This window comes from Piliocolobus tephrosceles, chromosome 14, assembly GCF_002776525.5.
Source record: "Piliocolobus tephrosceles isolate RC106 chromosome 14, ASM277652v3, whole genome shotgun sequence".
NCBI lineage: Eukaryota > Metazoa > Chordata > Mammalia > Primates > Cercopithecidae > Piliocolobus > Piliocolobus tephrosceles.
Genome location: NC_045447.1, coordinates 13,772,244 through 13,786,709, shown reverse-complemented (window position 1 = coordinate 13,786,709; position 14,466 = coordinate 13,772,244). Strand labels below are relative to the sequence as shown.

General features: G+C 52.4%; 1 protein-coding gene across 2 annotated transcripts in view; it reads left to right on the top strand.

The window, feature by feature from the left end:
- OLFML2A (olfactomedin like 2A) overlaps positions 1–13,984 on the top strand; it is a 34,624-nt gene extending 20,640 nt beyond the window's left edge. Inside the window, exons 4-8 of one of the 2 annotated variants that reach the window (XM_023217164.1) lie at positions 574–786; positions 2,661–2,910; positions 5,350–5,601; positions 9,340–9,525; positions 11,681–13,984. In XM_023217164.1, coding sequence (XP_023072932.1) covers positions 574–786; positions 2,661–2,910; positions 5,350–5,601; positions 9,340–9,525; positions 11,681–12,285 — 1,506 coding nt within the window. In that variant the 3' untranslated portion in view covers positions 12,286–13,984. Of the gene's footprint in view, positions 1–573; positions 787–2,128; positions 2,323–2,660; positions 2,911–5,349; positions 5,602–9,339; positions 9,526–11,680 lie in introns of those variants that run through there. The other variant, XM_023217165.1, reaches the window with a different exon arrangement.
- The last annotated feature ends 482 nt before the right edge of the window (positions 13,985–14,466 follow it).

Sequence of the window (14,466 nt, the reverse complement as noted above, 5' to 3'; positions counted from 1 at the left end):
TAAAAAAAAAAAAAAAAAGAAAGAAAGAAAAGAAAGAAAGAAAGAAAAGGAAAAGAAAAAATAAGGGACTGGGTAAATAAATTGTAGCCTCTCAAGCAATGGCATACTGTGTGGCCATGAGAAGGAACAGAGCACAATATATGCAGATATGCATCAGTTCCAAACATAGGCTGTTCAGTAAAAAAGCAAAGTGGTAAAAATATGTGTGTATGTATACATGTGTTCCTCTGAATATACACACTCTCTTTAGAAGGATACACAAGGAATCTATAATAACTGTTGGCACTGAGAAATAAAGGTGGGAGGGTGACATTTTTATAGCCATTTATATCTTATAAATTTAGTACCATGCACACATAATTTTTTTATTCCTTCACTTTTTAAATTCAAAAAGTTCATAAATACAGGGTCTCTTGGGGCCTATTTTTCCTGCCCATACTTGCTGGGACCGCCCCCAGCCTGTTTAGGGGACTGGACAGCAAAGCCTAATGACCAAAGCTGGGGTGTCCCTCCAGGCTGGGGGTCCAGAGGAAGCTGGCCCAGGAAAGACCTCCAATCCTGCCCCCTCCACAGAGCATCAAGGCCAACCTGAGCCGGGAGAACGAGGTGGTGAAGGAGAGCATGCGCCACCTCAGCGAGCAGTTGAGGCACTATGAGAATCACTCCGCCATCATGCTGGGCATCAAGAAGGAGCTGTCCCGCCTGGGCCTCCAGCTGCTGCAGAAGGATGCCGCCGCCGCCACTGCCCCTGCCACCCCTGCCACGGGCACTGGTAGCAAGGCCCAGGTGAGGCCCCAGCTCTGATCACAGGGCGGGAGCTGGCTGAGCTTGGGAGCTCAGTGTGCCAGGACGTTGGCCCTGAGGGCCAGCTTGGTGGGGGTTTGGGGCTGTAAGATGGGGTTGAGGGCTGGCAGAGCTAGAGAGTCCCTGGCAGGGTGAGGTGCAGGGGGTACCTGCTGTACAGCAAACACAGTCAGCACAGGGAATGGGGATAGGCCTGGGGATCCTGCCAAGGGGGCTGGTCCCTAAGCCAGGTGTTTGGCAACCTTCTCATTCCCAAGTTTGAAGCTAGTGGGGACAAGCTTGTGGAGGCAGTGCCCCCTGCCTAGCCCTCAGAGACCAGGTTGGCTGCAGCAAAACCGCTTCTAGCCTCCCCTGCTGTGGCTGGGCCCTTGGCTGGGTGATACCCGTTCATCCAACCCACCCTGAGGTAGAGAACTCCAGTGCACCCAGGCACTCCACCTCTAAGCTCAGAGCACAGAGTGAGCAGAGGCACTGGTTCTGTCACTAGGCAGAGTCACCCGTGACAGATAACCTGCGTGCAAATGTGATAAACATCGTCTCTGTAGGCAGATGAACTGCAAAGCTGGTTCTCCCTCTGAGCAGATCAATTAGAAAGAACAACCACTTTTGGGTGAGCCATTTGCACAGAGGCTCCAGCCTTTGCTGGGTATGTGGCTTGGCGAATGGAGTGCAGACTGGATTCAACCCCTTTCGGGCTCCTCTGGCCAGTCACCCTCGGGCAAGACACAAGCCACACCATTGTTCACACTGGCCTTGTGTTTCGGTTAGTGACTGAAGAAGGGAGCTGACATTTGTGAAATTCCTACTTTAAAACTTGACTTTCTCACAGACATTGTCAGTGGATCCCATAGTCACCTGGGAGGAGGGGTGACACTGCCCATTTGGCAGATGAGGCACGGAGAGAGGTCCCATGGAGAGGCGGTGGTGGAGCTGGGACTGGCAGCTAGGTCTGCGTGACTGCCAAGCCCACCCTCTTCCTCTCTTCCTCTCCACATCTCGGTCTCCTTTGCTGACACTGTGATAATGGGGCCATTTGTGTCTGCAACTGGGACCACCTAGATGCCGATAAAGCGGCTAGGAAGCCTGTGCCTTGGCCCCCAGCTGGCTTCCTGCTCATTCCCGTGCCAATTCCGCAGGCGAGAATGAAGCGTGTTTTGGCAATGGTGCAGAAGGCACCCGGCTACTGTACTTGCCGTATCTGCTGGAGTTTCTGCCTAACAATGAGTGATGTCATAGGCCCTGTGTTCTTGTGCCAAGCCAGCATCAGAGGCATTTAAATAGGAAGTGAAAATAACAAAACACAAAACGTTAGAAATGGCATATCCTACGGGTTGGGTGACCAACCCTGTCCCAGTTTGCCTGGGACTGAGGGTTTTTCCAGGATGCAGCACTTTTAGTGCTAAAACTAGAAATGTTCCAGGCACTCTGGGATGAGTTGGTCACCTTGCCTAGGTGCCTAAGAACCTCTCCCCTGCCCACGTACTAAGACCAATGAGGAAGAGAGACAAGGCTGGGAAGGTGAGCAGCTAGAGGAGGCTGCCTCCCGGGGAGCTGGTCCTTCTGGCCTGCCCCCCAGGGGGAGTGGACAGGAGTTGGAAGTGGGACAGGAATCTAACCTATCAGGTTGGACTTCAAGCCTGGAAGGGAACTAAAGAGCTGGGTGAGGAAACTGAGGCAAACCAGTCATGGATGTAGCCACCATGGTGGGGTAAAGGAAAGCTGTGACTTCATAAGCGCTTGGGACACAGGGCCTGGGGCAACATGGCCACCTCCAGCCCCCACGTTCTGAGCCCCCAGGACTCCCCATAACATTTCTTCTACTGTCCTTCAAGTCTGAGACTTCTCTTCCCTTCCAGGACACAACTGGAGGAAAAGGCAAGGACATCAGCAGGTATGGCAGTGTGCAGAAGAGCTTTGCAGACAGAGGCCTCCCAAAACCTCCCAAGGAGAAGCTGCTGCAGGTGGAGAAGCTGAGGAAGGAGAGCAGCAAGGGCAGGTTCCTCCAGCCCACAGCCAAGCCCCGTGCCCTGGCCCAGCAGCAGGCTGTGATCCGGGGCTTCACCTACTACAAGGCGGGCAAGCAGGAGGTGACCGAGGCGGTGGCAGGTGAGTAGGAGGGGAATGGGGACCCTGGGGAGTCGGGGATGGATGCCTCCTAGGAATCCCCTCATCTTCTCTACAGTTGGACCACCCCAGATTCAGTCACACCCATTGATTACCTGTTGGGTGCCCTCTGCTCATCCACATATGGGGATAACACCCCACTCGGGGGTCACTGGGATGAAATAGCAGAACCAACCTGCAGGGCCACTCGGTGGCTTTCCAGTATTTACAGCTGTCTTCACCTTTGCTGGACTTTTCTTTGTGCATTTGAAGATGTGCTGAAGGTCCACTCTGACCAGGTGACAGGGAATGGTAGAGACACAGTCCCTGTCCCCACAGATCTCATAGACTAGTGAGAAAAAATTCCTATGACCAGGCAGCCGCCACAGTGAGGGGCAGGAGAATACCGGGCTCCTGAGAAGTGACAAGGGCTTTGGGGGCATCTCTCATTTCCTCTCCATCTCCTCCCTCTTCTTATATCCCCAAGGAAGAGCCCACAGCCTCTTGTATTTTTCCTGCAGCTCTCTGCTGGATCACAGAGAAAGGTGACAAAGTAATTGGCAAACAAGAGACACAAGTTTCAAGATACCCCAAATTTCTGATCCATCTCTACCTGTTGTGGTTCCTGATTCCCCCACTAAGACCCTCCCCAGATGGCTGCTCTCTTCTGATGTCCCAGAGGGGTGTCCCAAACCTGCTCCTCCCCTTCCTGGGTCCTGCTGACCACCTCCTCCTGCAAAGCCCTCCTTCCAGCCCATGTGCAAGGGGTGCACGGAGGTGAAACAGTCAGGGACCAGGCTCCTTTGAGAGCCTTCTTGTTTCCTGGCCTCTCAGGACTCAGGGGCCTCTTCCCCCTGGTCCCAGCTGCTGGCCCAAGCCCTGCCAGCTTGGTCTGGACATGGCACAGAGCCTCTGACCCCTGGCTGGGACACTGCCTAAGAACAGCTGCAGGCATCTGACTCTGCCAGCAAGGCCTGTGGGAACAGGCACCCCGTCCTGGCAGGCTGCTGAGGCCAGGCCTCCCTGTGGTCCTCCTCAACCAGGGGGATGACCCCCATCCCCACCAAGGCCCAGGCTGTCCACAGCAGGGCCTGTGCAAAGAGGAAGCCCAAAATGGAGAAAAAAAGAAGTCAGGTTATTGTCCTCAAGTCAAGCGGTCCCTGAGCCCCTCCCCGAGCTGACCAGGCGGTCCCCCGGGCACCAGACCATCATAGTAATAACAGCACCATTCCTTTGTCTCCCTGGCGGCACAATTTTTTTTTTTTTTTGAGACGGAATTTCGCTCTTGTCACCTAGACTGGAGTGCAATGGTGCAATCTCAGCTCACTGAACCCTCCGCCTCCCAGATTCAAGCAATTATCTTGCCTCAGCCTCCCAAGTAGCTGGGATTACAGGCACATGCCACCATGCCCGACTAATTTTTGTATTTTTAGTAGAGACTAGGTTTCGTCATGTTGGCGAAGCTGGTCTCAAACTCCTGGTCTAAGGTGATCTGCCTGCCTCTGCCTCCCAAAGTGCTGGGATTACAGGACCGAGCCACCATACCTGGCTGGTGTCACAAAAGTGTTTCCCTAAACCCTTCCTTCCCTTCCTTCCTTCCTTTCTTTCTCCCTCCCTCCCTCCCTCCCTCCCTCCCTTCCTTCCTTCCTTTTTTCTTTTGAGACAGGGTCTCACTCTGCCACCCAGGTTGGAGTGTAGTGGCACGATCATGACTCACCAAAGCCTTGACCTCCTGGGCTCAAGTGATCTTCCCTTCTCAGCCTCCAACTGAGACTACAGGCGCCCATCACCACACCTAGCTAATTTTTTCTATTTTTTAGTAGAGACAGGGTTTTGCCATGTTGGCCAGGCTGGTCTTGAACTCCTGGGCTCAAGCGATCTGCCTGCCTCAGCCTCCCAAAGTGCTGGGATTACAGGCACCAGCCACTGGATCCAACCCTCTAAGCACTTTCGTTCATACCGTCGCATTTGATTCTGGCAGCAGCTGCATTTTCCATGGCAGAGTAAAAGGAGAAGGCCTGTAAAATGGGAACAAGAGCTTCTCTCTAGAATTGAATCTAGCAAATGAGAGAACTGGTACAAAGTGCTTGATGCGTAGGAAGGGATCTCCTTTTTGGTACCTCGTATTTGCTGGAATCTGTGCAAATGTTTCTGTACATTTTTCTGTAGTCACCACCATAGTCCAGCATGGGGGGCTCATGACTCTCAGTTCACAGAGGTGGCCCAGGAAGGCAGGGGGACTTGGCTGAGGCCACCTTGCTGGGTTTAGAGCCATGACTGTGAAGTCCTCCCTGCCTCCCACTTTGAGACCTTTCGGCCGCTCCAGGTGTGGGGAGACCCTGAGGAGGCCCCCCCTCCACTCCCTGGGGCCAGCAGACCTGACGGAGACCCACGTGGCAGCAGCTGGTGCTGGGATGTGAGCATGGGGTCTTCTCTCTGCAGATAACGCCCTCCAGGGCACTTCCTGGCTGGAGCAACTGCCGCCCAAGGTAGAGGGCAGGTCCAACTCCGCAGAGCCCAACTCCGCAGAGCAGGATGAGGCTGAGCCCAGGTCCTCAGAGGGAGTGGACCTGGCTCCTGGCACCCCCACCTCAGTCCCTGCCACCACCACCACCACCGCCATGACCACCCCAACCCCCACCACCAGTCTCCTGCCCACCGAGCCACCTTCAGGTCCAGAAGTCTCCAGCCAAGGTGAGTGAGCCTCACAGGGGTCAGCACATTGTAGCCTGTGCCCAAATCCAGCCCACAGCCTGTTTCTGTGAAGCCCTCAAGGTAAGAAATGCTTTTTACAGCTGGGCACGGTGGCTCACTCCTGTAATACCAGCACTTTGGGAGGCCAAGGCGGACAAATCACCTGAGATCAGGGGTTCAAGACCAGCCTGGCCAACATGGAAAAACCCCCTCTCTACTAAAAATAAAAAAATTAGCCAGGTGTAGTGGCAGGTGGCTGTAATCCCAGCTACTTGGGAGGCTGAGGCAGGAGACTCGCTTGAACCCAGGAGGCAGAGGTTGCAGTGAGCTGAGATTGTGTCACTGCACTCCAGCCCGGGAGGCAGAGCTTTTTTTTTCTTTTTGAGACAGATTCTCACTCTGTCACCCAGGCTGCAGTGCAATGGTGAGATCTTGGCTCATTGCAACCTCCATCCCCCGGGTTCAAACAATTCTCCTGCCTTAGCCTCCCGAGTAGCTGGGATTACAGATGCCTGCCACCACACCTGGCTAATTTTCGTATTTTCAGTAGAGACAGGGTTTCACTATGTTGACCAGGCTGGCCTCTAACACCTGATGTCAGGTGATCCTCCCATCTCAGCCTCCCAAAGTGCTGGGATTACAGACATGAGCCACCACACCCAGCCCAGGTAGTATTTTCAACAAATTCTTCTTAAAATGTCACCTAGAATGCCATCATTAAATCCAGCAACTATTTTTATTTCTTTATTTCCTGTATCCAATCGTTGGCCCTGTTTTGATGTCAGCATTTATAGTTTTGCTTTGTGTCTCATGGTAGAAATCTTCCTCGTTAAGTCATTGATCCCATCCTTCCGAAGGGATCTTGGCTCTCTGTGGTGACAGTCCTTCAAACCCTGTCCTGCTTTGGTCCAAGGTCATTCCACTTCTAGGAATTTTTCCTGAAGGATTCACCAGCAGTGGGAACAACAGCTGCAGCTTAAGTGGTTGCATCATGGCATCATTTCTAATGTCAGAAAAGTGGAAATAACCCGAATGGCTGACATGGGGAGGACTGGTCAGATAAATTCAGGGCACAGCTGTCCACCGGCCTGGCAGACCTTGAAATCACATCATTAAAAGGCTATTTAAAGATGAGAGAATTTGTTCAACGGAAGCTAAAAACAGGATACATAAAACTGTATACTCAGTTTTTTAAAGTATGTCTGCATGACCGTACATGCAAAGAAAAAAGAAAAGGAAGGAAATACCACATGCTTAAATTTTGCTTTGCATAGGAGAAGGGTGGGAGGGGGTAAGGGATAAAAGACTATGTACTGGCTACAGTGTATACTGCTCAGGTGACGGATACATTAAAATCTCAGAGATCACCATTAAGGAACTCACCTGTGTAACCAAAAACCACCTGTTCCCCAAAAACTATTGAAATAAAATATTATTGTTGTTGTTGTTGTTGTTTTGGTTTTTTGGGGGGTTTTTTGAGACGGAGTCTGACTCTGTCGTCCAGGCTGGAGTGCAGTAGCGTGATCTCTGCTCACTGCAACCTCTGCCTCCTGAGTTCAAGAGATTTTCCTGCCTTAGCCTCCCGAGCAGATGGAATTTCAGGCACACACCACCATGCCTGGCTAATTTTTCTATTTTTAGTAGAGACAGTGTTTCGCCATATTGACCAGGCTGGTTCTGAACTCCTGACCTCAAGTGATCTGTGAAATAAAATGTTTAAAAAGAGAATAAAAGAACGGAAAAAAAATTTTCTTTGGATAATGGCAGTTTTTAGGGTTTTTTTTTAATTTTATAAGAGTGTAAATTTTATTTTTAAAAAAGTAAAATAAAAAAGAAAAAACAAAAAAGAAAAAAATTAATTTTTTTATTGACAAAAATTGTATGTATTCATTTGTTTGGCATACTGCAGAAAGAACAATTTTTTTTAATGTACGTATTTATAAGGTACAACGTAATGCTTTGATATGTGTACACACTGTGAAATGGCTAAATCAAGCTAATTAGCATATATATTACCTCACATTACTGATCTTTTTTTGTGGCAAGAACACTTAAAATCTACTCTCTTAGCAGTATTCAAGTATACGACATGTTGAACTTATTCCTGTTGTCTAAATGAAACTTTGAGTGCTTTAAGCAACATCTCCTCAATTCCCCCATCCACTAGTAACCACTATTCTACTCTCTGCTTTTATGAGTTTGACTTTTTAATTTTTTAAATTTTTAATGTTTATTTTTATTTATTTATTTATTTATTTTTAATTATTATTATTTTTTTTTGAGAGAGAGTCTCGCTCTGTCACCCAGGCTGGAGTGCAGTGGCTGGATCTCAGCTCACCGCAAGCTCCGCCTCCCGGGTTTACGCCATTCTCCTGCCTCAGCCTCCCGAGTAGCTGGGACTACAGGCGCCCACCACCTCGCCCGGCTAATTTTTTGTATTTTTTTTAGTAGAGACGGGGTTTCACCGTGTTCGCCAGGATGGTCTCGATCTCCTGACCTCGTGATCCGCCTGTCTCGGCCTCCCAAACTGCTGGGATTACAGGCTTGAGCCACCACGCCCAGCCTATTTATTTATTTTTGAGATGGAATCTCACTCTGTTGCCCAGGCTGGAGTACAATCGCGTGATCTCGGCTCACTGCAACCTCCACCTCTCAAGTTCAAGTGATTCTCCTGCCTCAGCCTCCCGAGTAGCTGGGATTACAGGTGCCCACCACCACACCCAGCTAATTTTTTCATTTTTAGTAGAAACGGGGTTTCACCATATTGGCCAGGTTTGTCTCAAACTCCTGACCTTGTGATCCACACACGTCAGCCTCCCAAAGTGCTGGAATTACAGGCATGAGCCACTGTGCCCGGCCAATTTTAATTTTTTTTTTTTTTTTTTGAGGCAGTGTCTTGCTCTGTTGCCTAGGCTGGAGTGCAATGGTGTGATCACAGCTCACTGCAGCCTCAACATCCCAGGCTCAAGCAATCCTCCCACCTCAGCCTCCCCAGTAGCTGGGACTACAGGTACACACCACTATGCTCACCTAATTAAAAAAAAATTTTTTTTTTTGTAGAGACAAGGTCTTGCTCTGTTGCCCAGGCTGGTCTTCAAGTCTTGAGCTCAAGTGATCCTCCCACCTCAGCCTCCCAAATTGCTGGGATTACAGGTGTGAGTCACTGTGCCTGGCCGAGTTTGACTATTTTAGGTTCCACATATGACGAATAATATAACTTTGAAGATTTTTATTTTCTCCATTCTCTTTTTTTTTTTTTGAGACAGAGTTTCACTCTTGTCAGCCAGGCCGGAGTGCAGTGGTGCGATCTCCGCTCACTGCAATCTCTGCCTCCTGGGTTCAATCGATTCTCCTGTCTCAGCCTCCTGAGTAGCTGGGATTACAGGCGCCGCCTACCACACCCAGCTAATTTTTGTATTTTTAGTAGAGATGGGTTTCACCATATTGCCCAGGCTGGTCTTGAACTCCTGACCTCAGGTGATCCACCTGCCTTGGCCTCCCAAAGTGCTAGGATTACAGGCGTGAGCGACTGCACCTGGCCTCCGTTCTCCTTTTCTGAATGTTTTATGTTTTTGGTAATGATCAGGCATTGCTTTGATGATGAGGAAAGGGGAAAGAAGGCCATAAACAAAGTATCAGGAGAGATTTAAGTTAGACCCAGATAACATTGCCAGCCTGTTGCTCTGGCTGGGGGCTTTGGGAATCTGTGTACCAATGCTGCCTGCCCTCCTCCCACAGGCAGAGAGGCGAGCTGTGAGGGCACCCTCCGGGCTGTGGACCCCCCCGTGAGGCACCACAGCTATGGGCGCCACGAGGGAGCCTGGATGAAGGACCCTGCAGCTCGAGACGACAGGATCTATGTCACCAACTACTACTATGGAAACAGCCTGGTGGAGTTCCGCAACCTGGAAAACTTCAAGCAAGGTCAGGCACCCCGGAGGTGGGGAGGGGGCCGGGTATGGACAGCCTGGGGAGGGGTCCTCGTGGAGACTTGGCTTTTCTTGCCTTGTGGGTTTCTGTGGTATAGCCTGGTTGAACTCCAGATTGTTAGCCACCCCAAGGAGGGGGTCTGGGCTGAGGGCACTGGGCTGGAGGCCCAGACAGACCCCATGGCACCCCTGTGCGCTAGCACCCTGCCAGGAACCAGAATGCAGCAGCAAAGAGGGACATGGTCCTGCCTTTGCAAGCGTGACTTACCGTCAAGGGGCCAATACTGAGTTTCCATTTGTTGAGTGCTTACCCTGTGCGGATCTCGCCCCCCCCCATGTATCAGCTCATGGTTGCTACATACCTCCAGGAGGTGGGGTTATCACCTGTTTTATAGGTGAGCAGGGCCTCTGGCCTTAGAGGAGCTGCAGGTCTGGGCAGGGGTCAGGATGGAGCTGACGGCACAGGGAAGGGCAGAATTCTGGTTATCAGATCTGGGGCACGATGCGGGGAAGGGGTCATTTAGATCTAGCCTGCCCTTCAGAAATGCACACTGTGGTCGGGGAGGCAAAGGCTTAAAGAGACAATGTCAGTACAGCATTAGAGGGCGTGCTGAAGGGGCTATGGGAACCCAGCCTAAAGATCAGGGAAGACTTCCCCGTGAAGGTGATGCTGAGCTGGGCCCTGGAAGAAGAGTAGGAGTAAGCCATGCGGAAGGAAGAGGGAAGGGTGTTCCAGGCAGAAGGCTCAGCACATGCAGAGGCCTGGCAATGACAGGAAACGTGATGGCCTGGGGTGGGGGGGACGGTGACTGAGTAAGCTGGGGCAGGCCTGGTGAGCCAGATGAAGGAGTTTGGACTTAACCCCAAGAGCCATGCAGTCACAACTAAAGGCCGGGCGCAGTAGCTCACACCTGTAATCCTAGCAATTTGGGAGCCCGAGGCAGGTGGATCACTTGAGGTCAGGAGTTCAAAACCAGCCTGGCCAACATGGTGAAACTCCGTCTCTTTAAAAAAAAAAGGCCGGGCGCGGTGGCTCAAGCCTGTAATCCCAGCACTGTGGGAGGCCGAGATGGGTGGATCACGAGGTCAGGAGATCGAGACCATCCTGGCTAACACGGTGAAACCCTGTCTCTACTAAAAATACAAAAAAAGAATTAGCCGGGCGAGATGGCCGGCGCCTGTGGTCCCAGCTACTCGGGAGGCTGAGGCAGGAGAATGGCGTGAACCCGGGAGGCAGAGGTTGCAGTGAGCTGAGATCCAGCCACTGCACTCCAGCCTGGGCGACAGAGCAAGACTCTGTCTCAAAAAAAAAAAAAAAAACCAATTAGCTGGGTGTGGTGGCAGGTGCCTGTAATCCCAGTTACTAAGGCAAGAGAATCGCTTGAACCTAGGAGGCAGAGGTTGCAGTGAGCCGAGATCGCATCACTGCACTCCAGCCTGGGTGACAGAGAGACTCTCTCAAAAAAAAAAAGAAAAGAAAAGAAAAAAGAAAAATAAAGGCCTGGAACAACTAAAAAATGAAAAATAAAGGCCTGGAACAACTAAAATCCTTCCTCTGCTAGCTCAAAATTGGCCGGCTTTCTGCTCAAGCAGCTCACAGGCTGGTGGAAGAAGCCTGTGATAAGTATCAAGATGAAGGCTTATGTCTGCCTGCTGCAGATGTGTCCTGGGGGGCAAAAAGACAAAGGGTTATGGGAGGCTGGAGGAGAGGCCCCTCACTCAGAGTAGGGAGGTCAGTGAAGGCTTCCTGGAGGAGGTGACATTGGCCTGGGGCTCTGAAAGATGGGCAGGCATCCCTCAAGCAGACAGCCTGGGGAACGGCAGTCCTAACAGAGGAACAGCAGGGATGAAGGCTTGGAGACAAAGAATGGGGCTAATGTCACCCTGTGTCTAAATTCTAGCTGTGCCATTCCAGAGCTGGGTGACCTTGATCCTCTGAGCCTGTTTCTTCTTAAGCAGATGGGATGACAATAGACCTCCTTCGGGAGACGCTCGTGCCACAGTAAGACGTCATCCCAGCTCCAGGCACATTGCATATGCTTGGCATCAGTTGCTTACTGGGCCACTGAGAGCCCTTGGTGGTCTCAGGGGATGTGGGTGGGCTGGGGTTGTTCAGGAGGTCTGGGGTGACCGTCGCCCTCCACCTGCAGGCCGCTGGAGTAACATGTACAAGCTGCCCTACAACTGGATTGGCACGGGCCACGTGGTGTACCAGGGCGCCTTCTACTACAACCGCGCCTTCACCAAGAACATCATCAAGTATGACCTGCGTCAGCGCTTCGTGGCCTCCTGGGCGCTGCTGCCCGACGTGGTATACGAGGACACCACACCCTGGAAGTGGCGCGGCCACTCGGACATCGACTTTGCCGTGGATGAAAGTGGCCTGTGGGTCATCTACCCCGCCGTGGACGACCGCGATGAGGCCCAGCCCGAGGTGATCGTCCTGAGCCGCTTGGACCCTGGCGATCTCTCGGTGCACCGGGAGACCACGTGGAAGACACGGCTGCGGCGGAACTCCTATGGGAACTGCTTCCTGGTGTGTGGCATCCTGTATGCCGTGGACACATACAACCAGCAGGAAGGCCAGGTCGCCTATGCTTTCGACACGCACACGGGCACCGACGCACTCCCCCAGCTGCCCTTCCTCAACGAGCACGCCTACACCACCCAGATCGACTACAACCCCAAGGAGCGGGTGCTGTACGCCTGGGACAATGGCCACCAGCTCACCTACACCCTCCACTTTGTGGTCTGAGTGGAGACCTGTGCTCCCAGGAGAGGGGCAGCAGTGCGGGAGGGGCTCTCCACAGCAGCTCCTGCAACTGACCCAGTCCGCAAATATTTATTGGGGGCCAGCCCAGGGCTGGGACTGGGCATGAGGTGGTCACCAGGATTGAGCTTCCTCAGCAACCAGTGGGTAATACTTGCTTCCACTTGCAGAGCCCCGTGCCAAGCACTTCCCACACACTTACCCACCTGATTCTCCCAGCACCTCCCTTGGAGGTAGAGATCATGAACCCATTTAACAGATGAGGAGACAGAGGCTCAGAGAGGCACCATCCGTTGCCTCATGCCTCAGTTGTGATCAGGCAGACTGTGCTCTCACGACAGCCCCGTTTTACAGATGAGGACACTTCAACACACCGTCCCCTCCCTGCCCTCTCCCATCTCCCCTGGTCTCCCTTGTTCTCTCAACTCTCTCTCCCTTCCCAGGACCACTCAGAACCAGAGGCCTTTAGGGCCAGTGTGCTGGTGTCGGGTGGAGGCCCTGGCTCTGCCTGCCATCCCGGGGCTCTGTTCTGGCTGAGTTGTTGGTGGCCCTGGGCTTTGGGTCCCTTAGCCAATGTCCTTGCCTCTTGTCTTTGGCCAGTCCCCCAGCCCAGCCCACCCCACCCGCTGTCCGGCCACATTCCAAACCTCTACCGTCACCTAGCTGCTGAGCAGAAACCACACCCCGAGAGAAAATCCCGTCCTCTGTTCCAAGGCCCCTTTCTGCTCTGCGCTCATTTTTATTTTCTCTTATTCTTCATCAGTGCCGTCATTTGTTTCTGCAGCAGCAGCTGAGAAGGCAGCAGGCAGCTGTGCCAGGGTGGGGAGCTGAGCTGAGGCTCCCTCTCCACCCAGAAGCACTGGCGTTGCTCACATAGTTAGACCTTGGGTCCCCTCCCTGATTCATCCCAGAGCCTTTGGGCCTGGAGTCCGCCTTGTCCTTTCTCTCTGGGCTTTCAAACCCATAACCTTTACACACTCAGGGATACCTCCGGGTCTGCCATGAATAAGACCCTAGGCCCAAGGCTGGCGTGGTGCCAGGATGACACAGTTTCCCTCTTCCTTGCCAGCCCTGACCTGGCCCAGCAGCCTGAGGGCTGCAGAAGACACGGTGTGAGTAGTTGGTCCAGCGGAGGCATCAGGCCTTCTTTTTGCAGGAGAGAACCAGAGGGTGGGAACGGGGAGGGAAGAACTGAGGGTCTGCAGACTGGACTTTTCCTGGCTTCAGAGTCCAACCCCAGGACTTGGGTTGAGCATGCACGGGGGGACCACCTTGCCCAGGGCCACTGATGGCTCCCCAGAGCCTCAGACCCACACAGCCCAAAGGACAAGGCCTTCAAGCCTGCCCCTCTTCTGCTTTGTTTAGACAGTATTTTTAGAGCTGGAAAGAAATTTTCTAGCCCAGCTCCCTGTTTTATGAAAGAGAAAGAGGCTCAGAAAAGTTGAGAGAGCAGCTGAGTGTCACACTGGGAGCTGGGCACAGACAATCTTCCAGAAGGTTCTGTCATGGAGGCTGCCCTACCTGGGAAGGCACCCCAGCACCTGTGAAGGACATTACTACTCATCCCCAGCCGCTCCCTAGCCCTTGCTGCCTTCATTCTGTCCCGATGCCAGCTCCCGGGATGTCTGTAAGTTTGAATACCAGTTGCCATGTTAGGAAAGTCAGCTGCACAGCCAAGAGTGTAAGGGTGTAAAGAAATGCTTTTTTTTTTGAGATGGAGTTTTGTTCTTGTCACCCAGGCTGGAGTGCAGTGGCGCAATCTTGGCTCACTGCAATCTCCGCCTCCTGGGTTCAAGCGATTCTCCTGTCTCAGCCTCCCTAGTAGCTGGGACTATAGGCACCCACCACCACGCCTAGCTAATTTTTGTATTTTTAGTAGAGACGGGGGTTTCACCATGTTAGCCAGGCTGGTCTCGAACTCCTGACCTTAGGTGATCCCCCCGCCTTGGCCTCCCAAAGTGCTGGGATTACAGGTGTGAGCCACTGCGCCTGGCCAGGAAATGCCTACACTTCTTTCAGGCATTGTCAGGTGATGTTTTGTTTAAGCTCTAACTCAACCCTGGAATACAGGGGAATGATGACACCCAGCCCAGCCAGGCCTGACTCATCGTGGTCATATCCAGCCCCCACCCCTGGCCAATAAACCGCTGCAGGCTCCTCTTACAG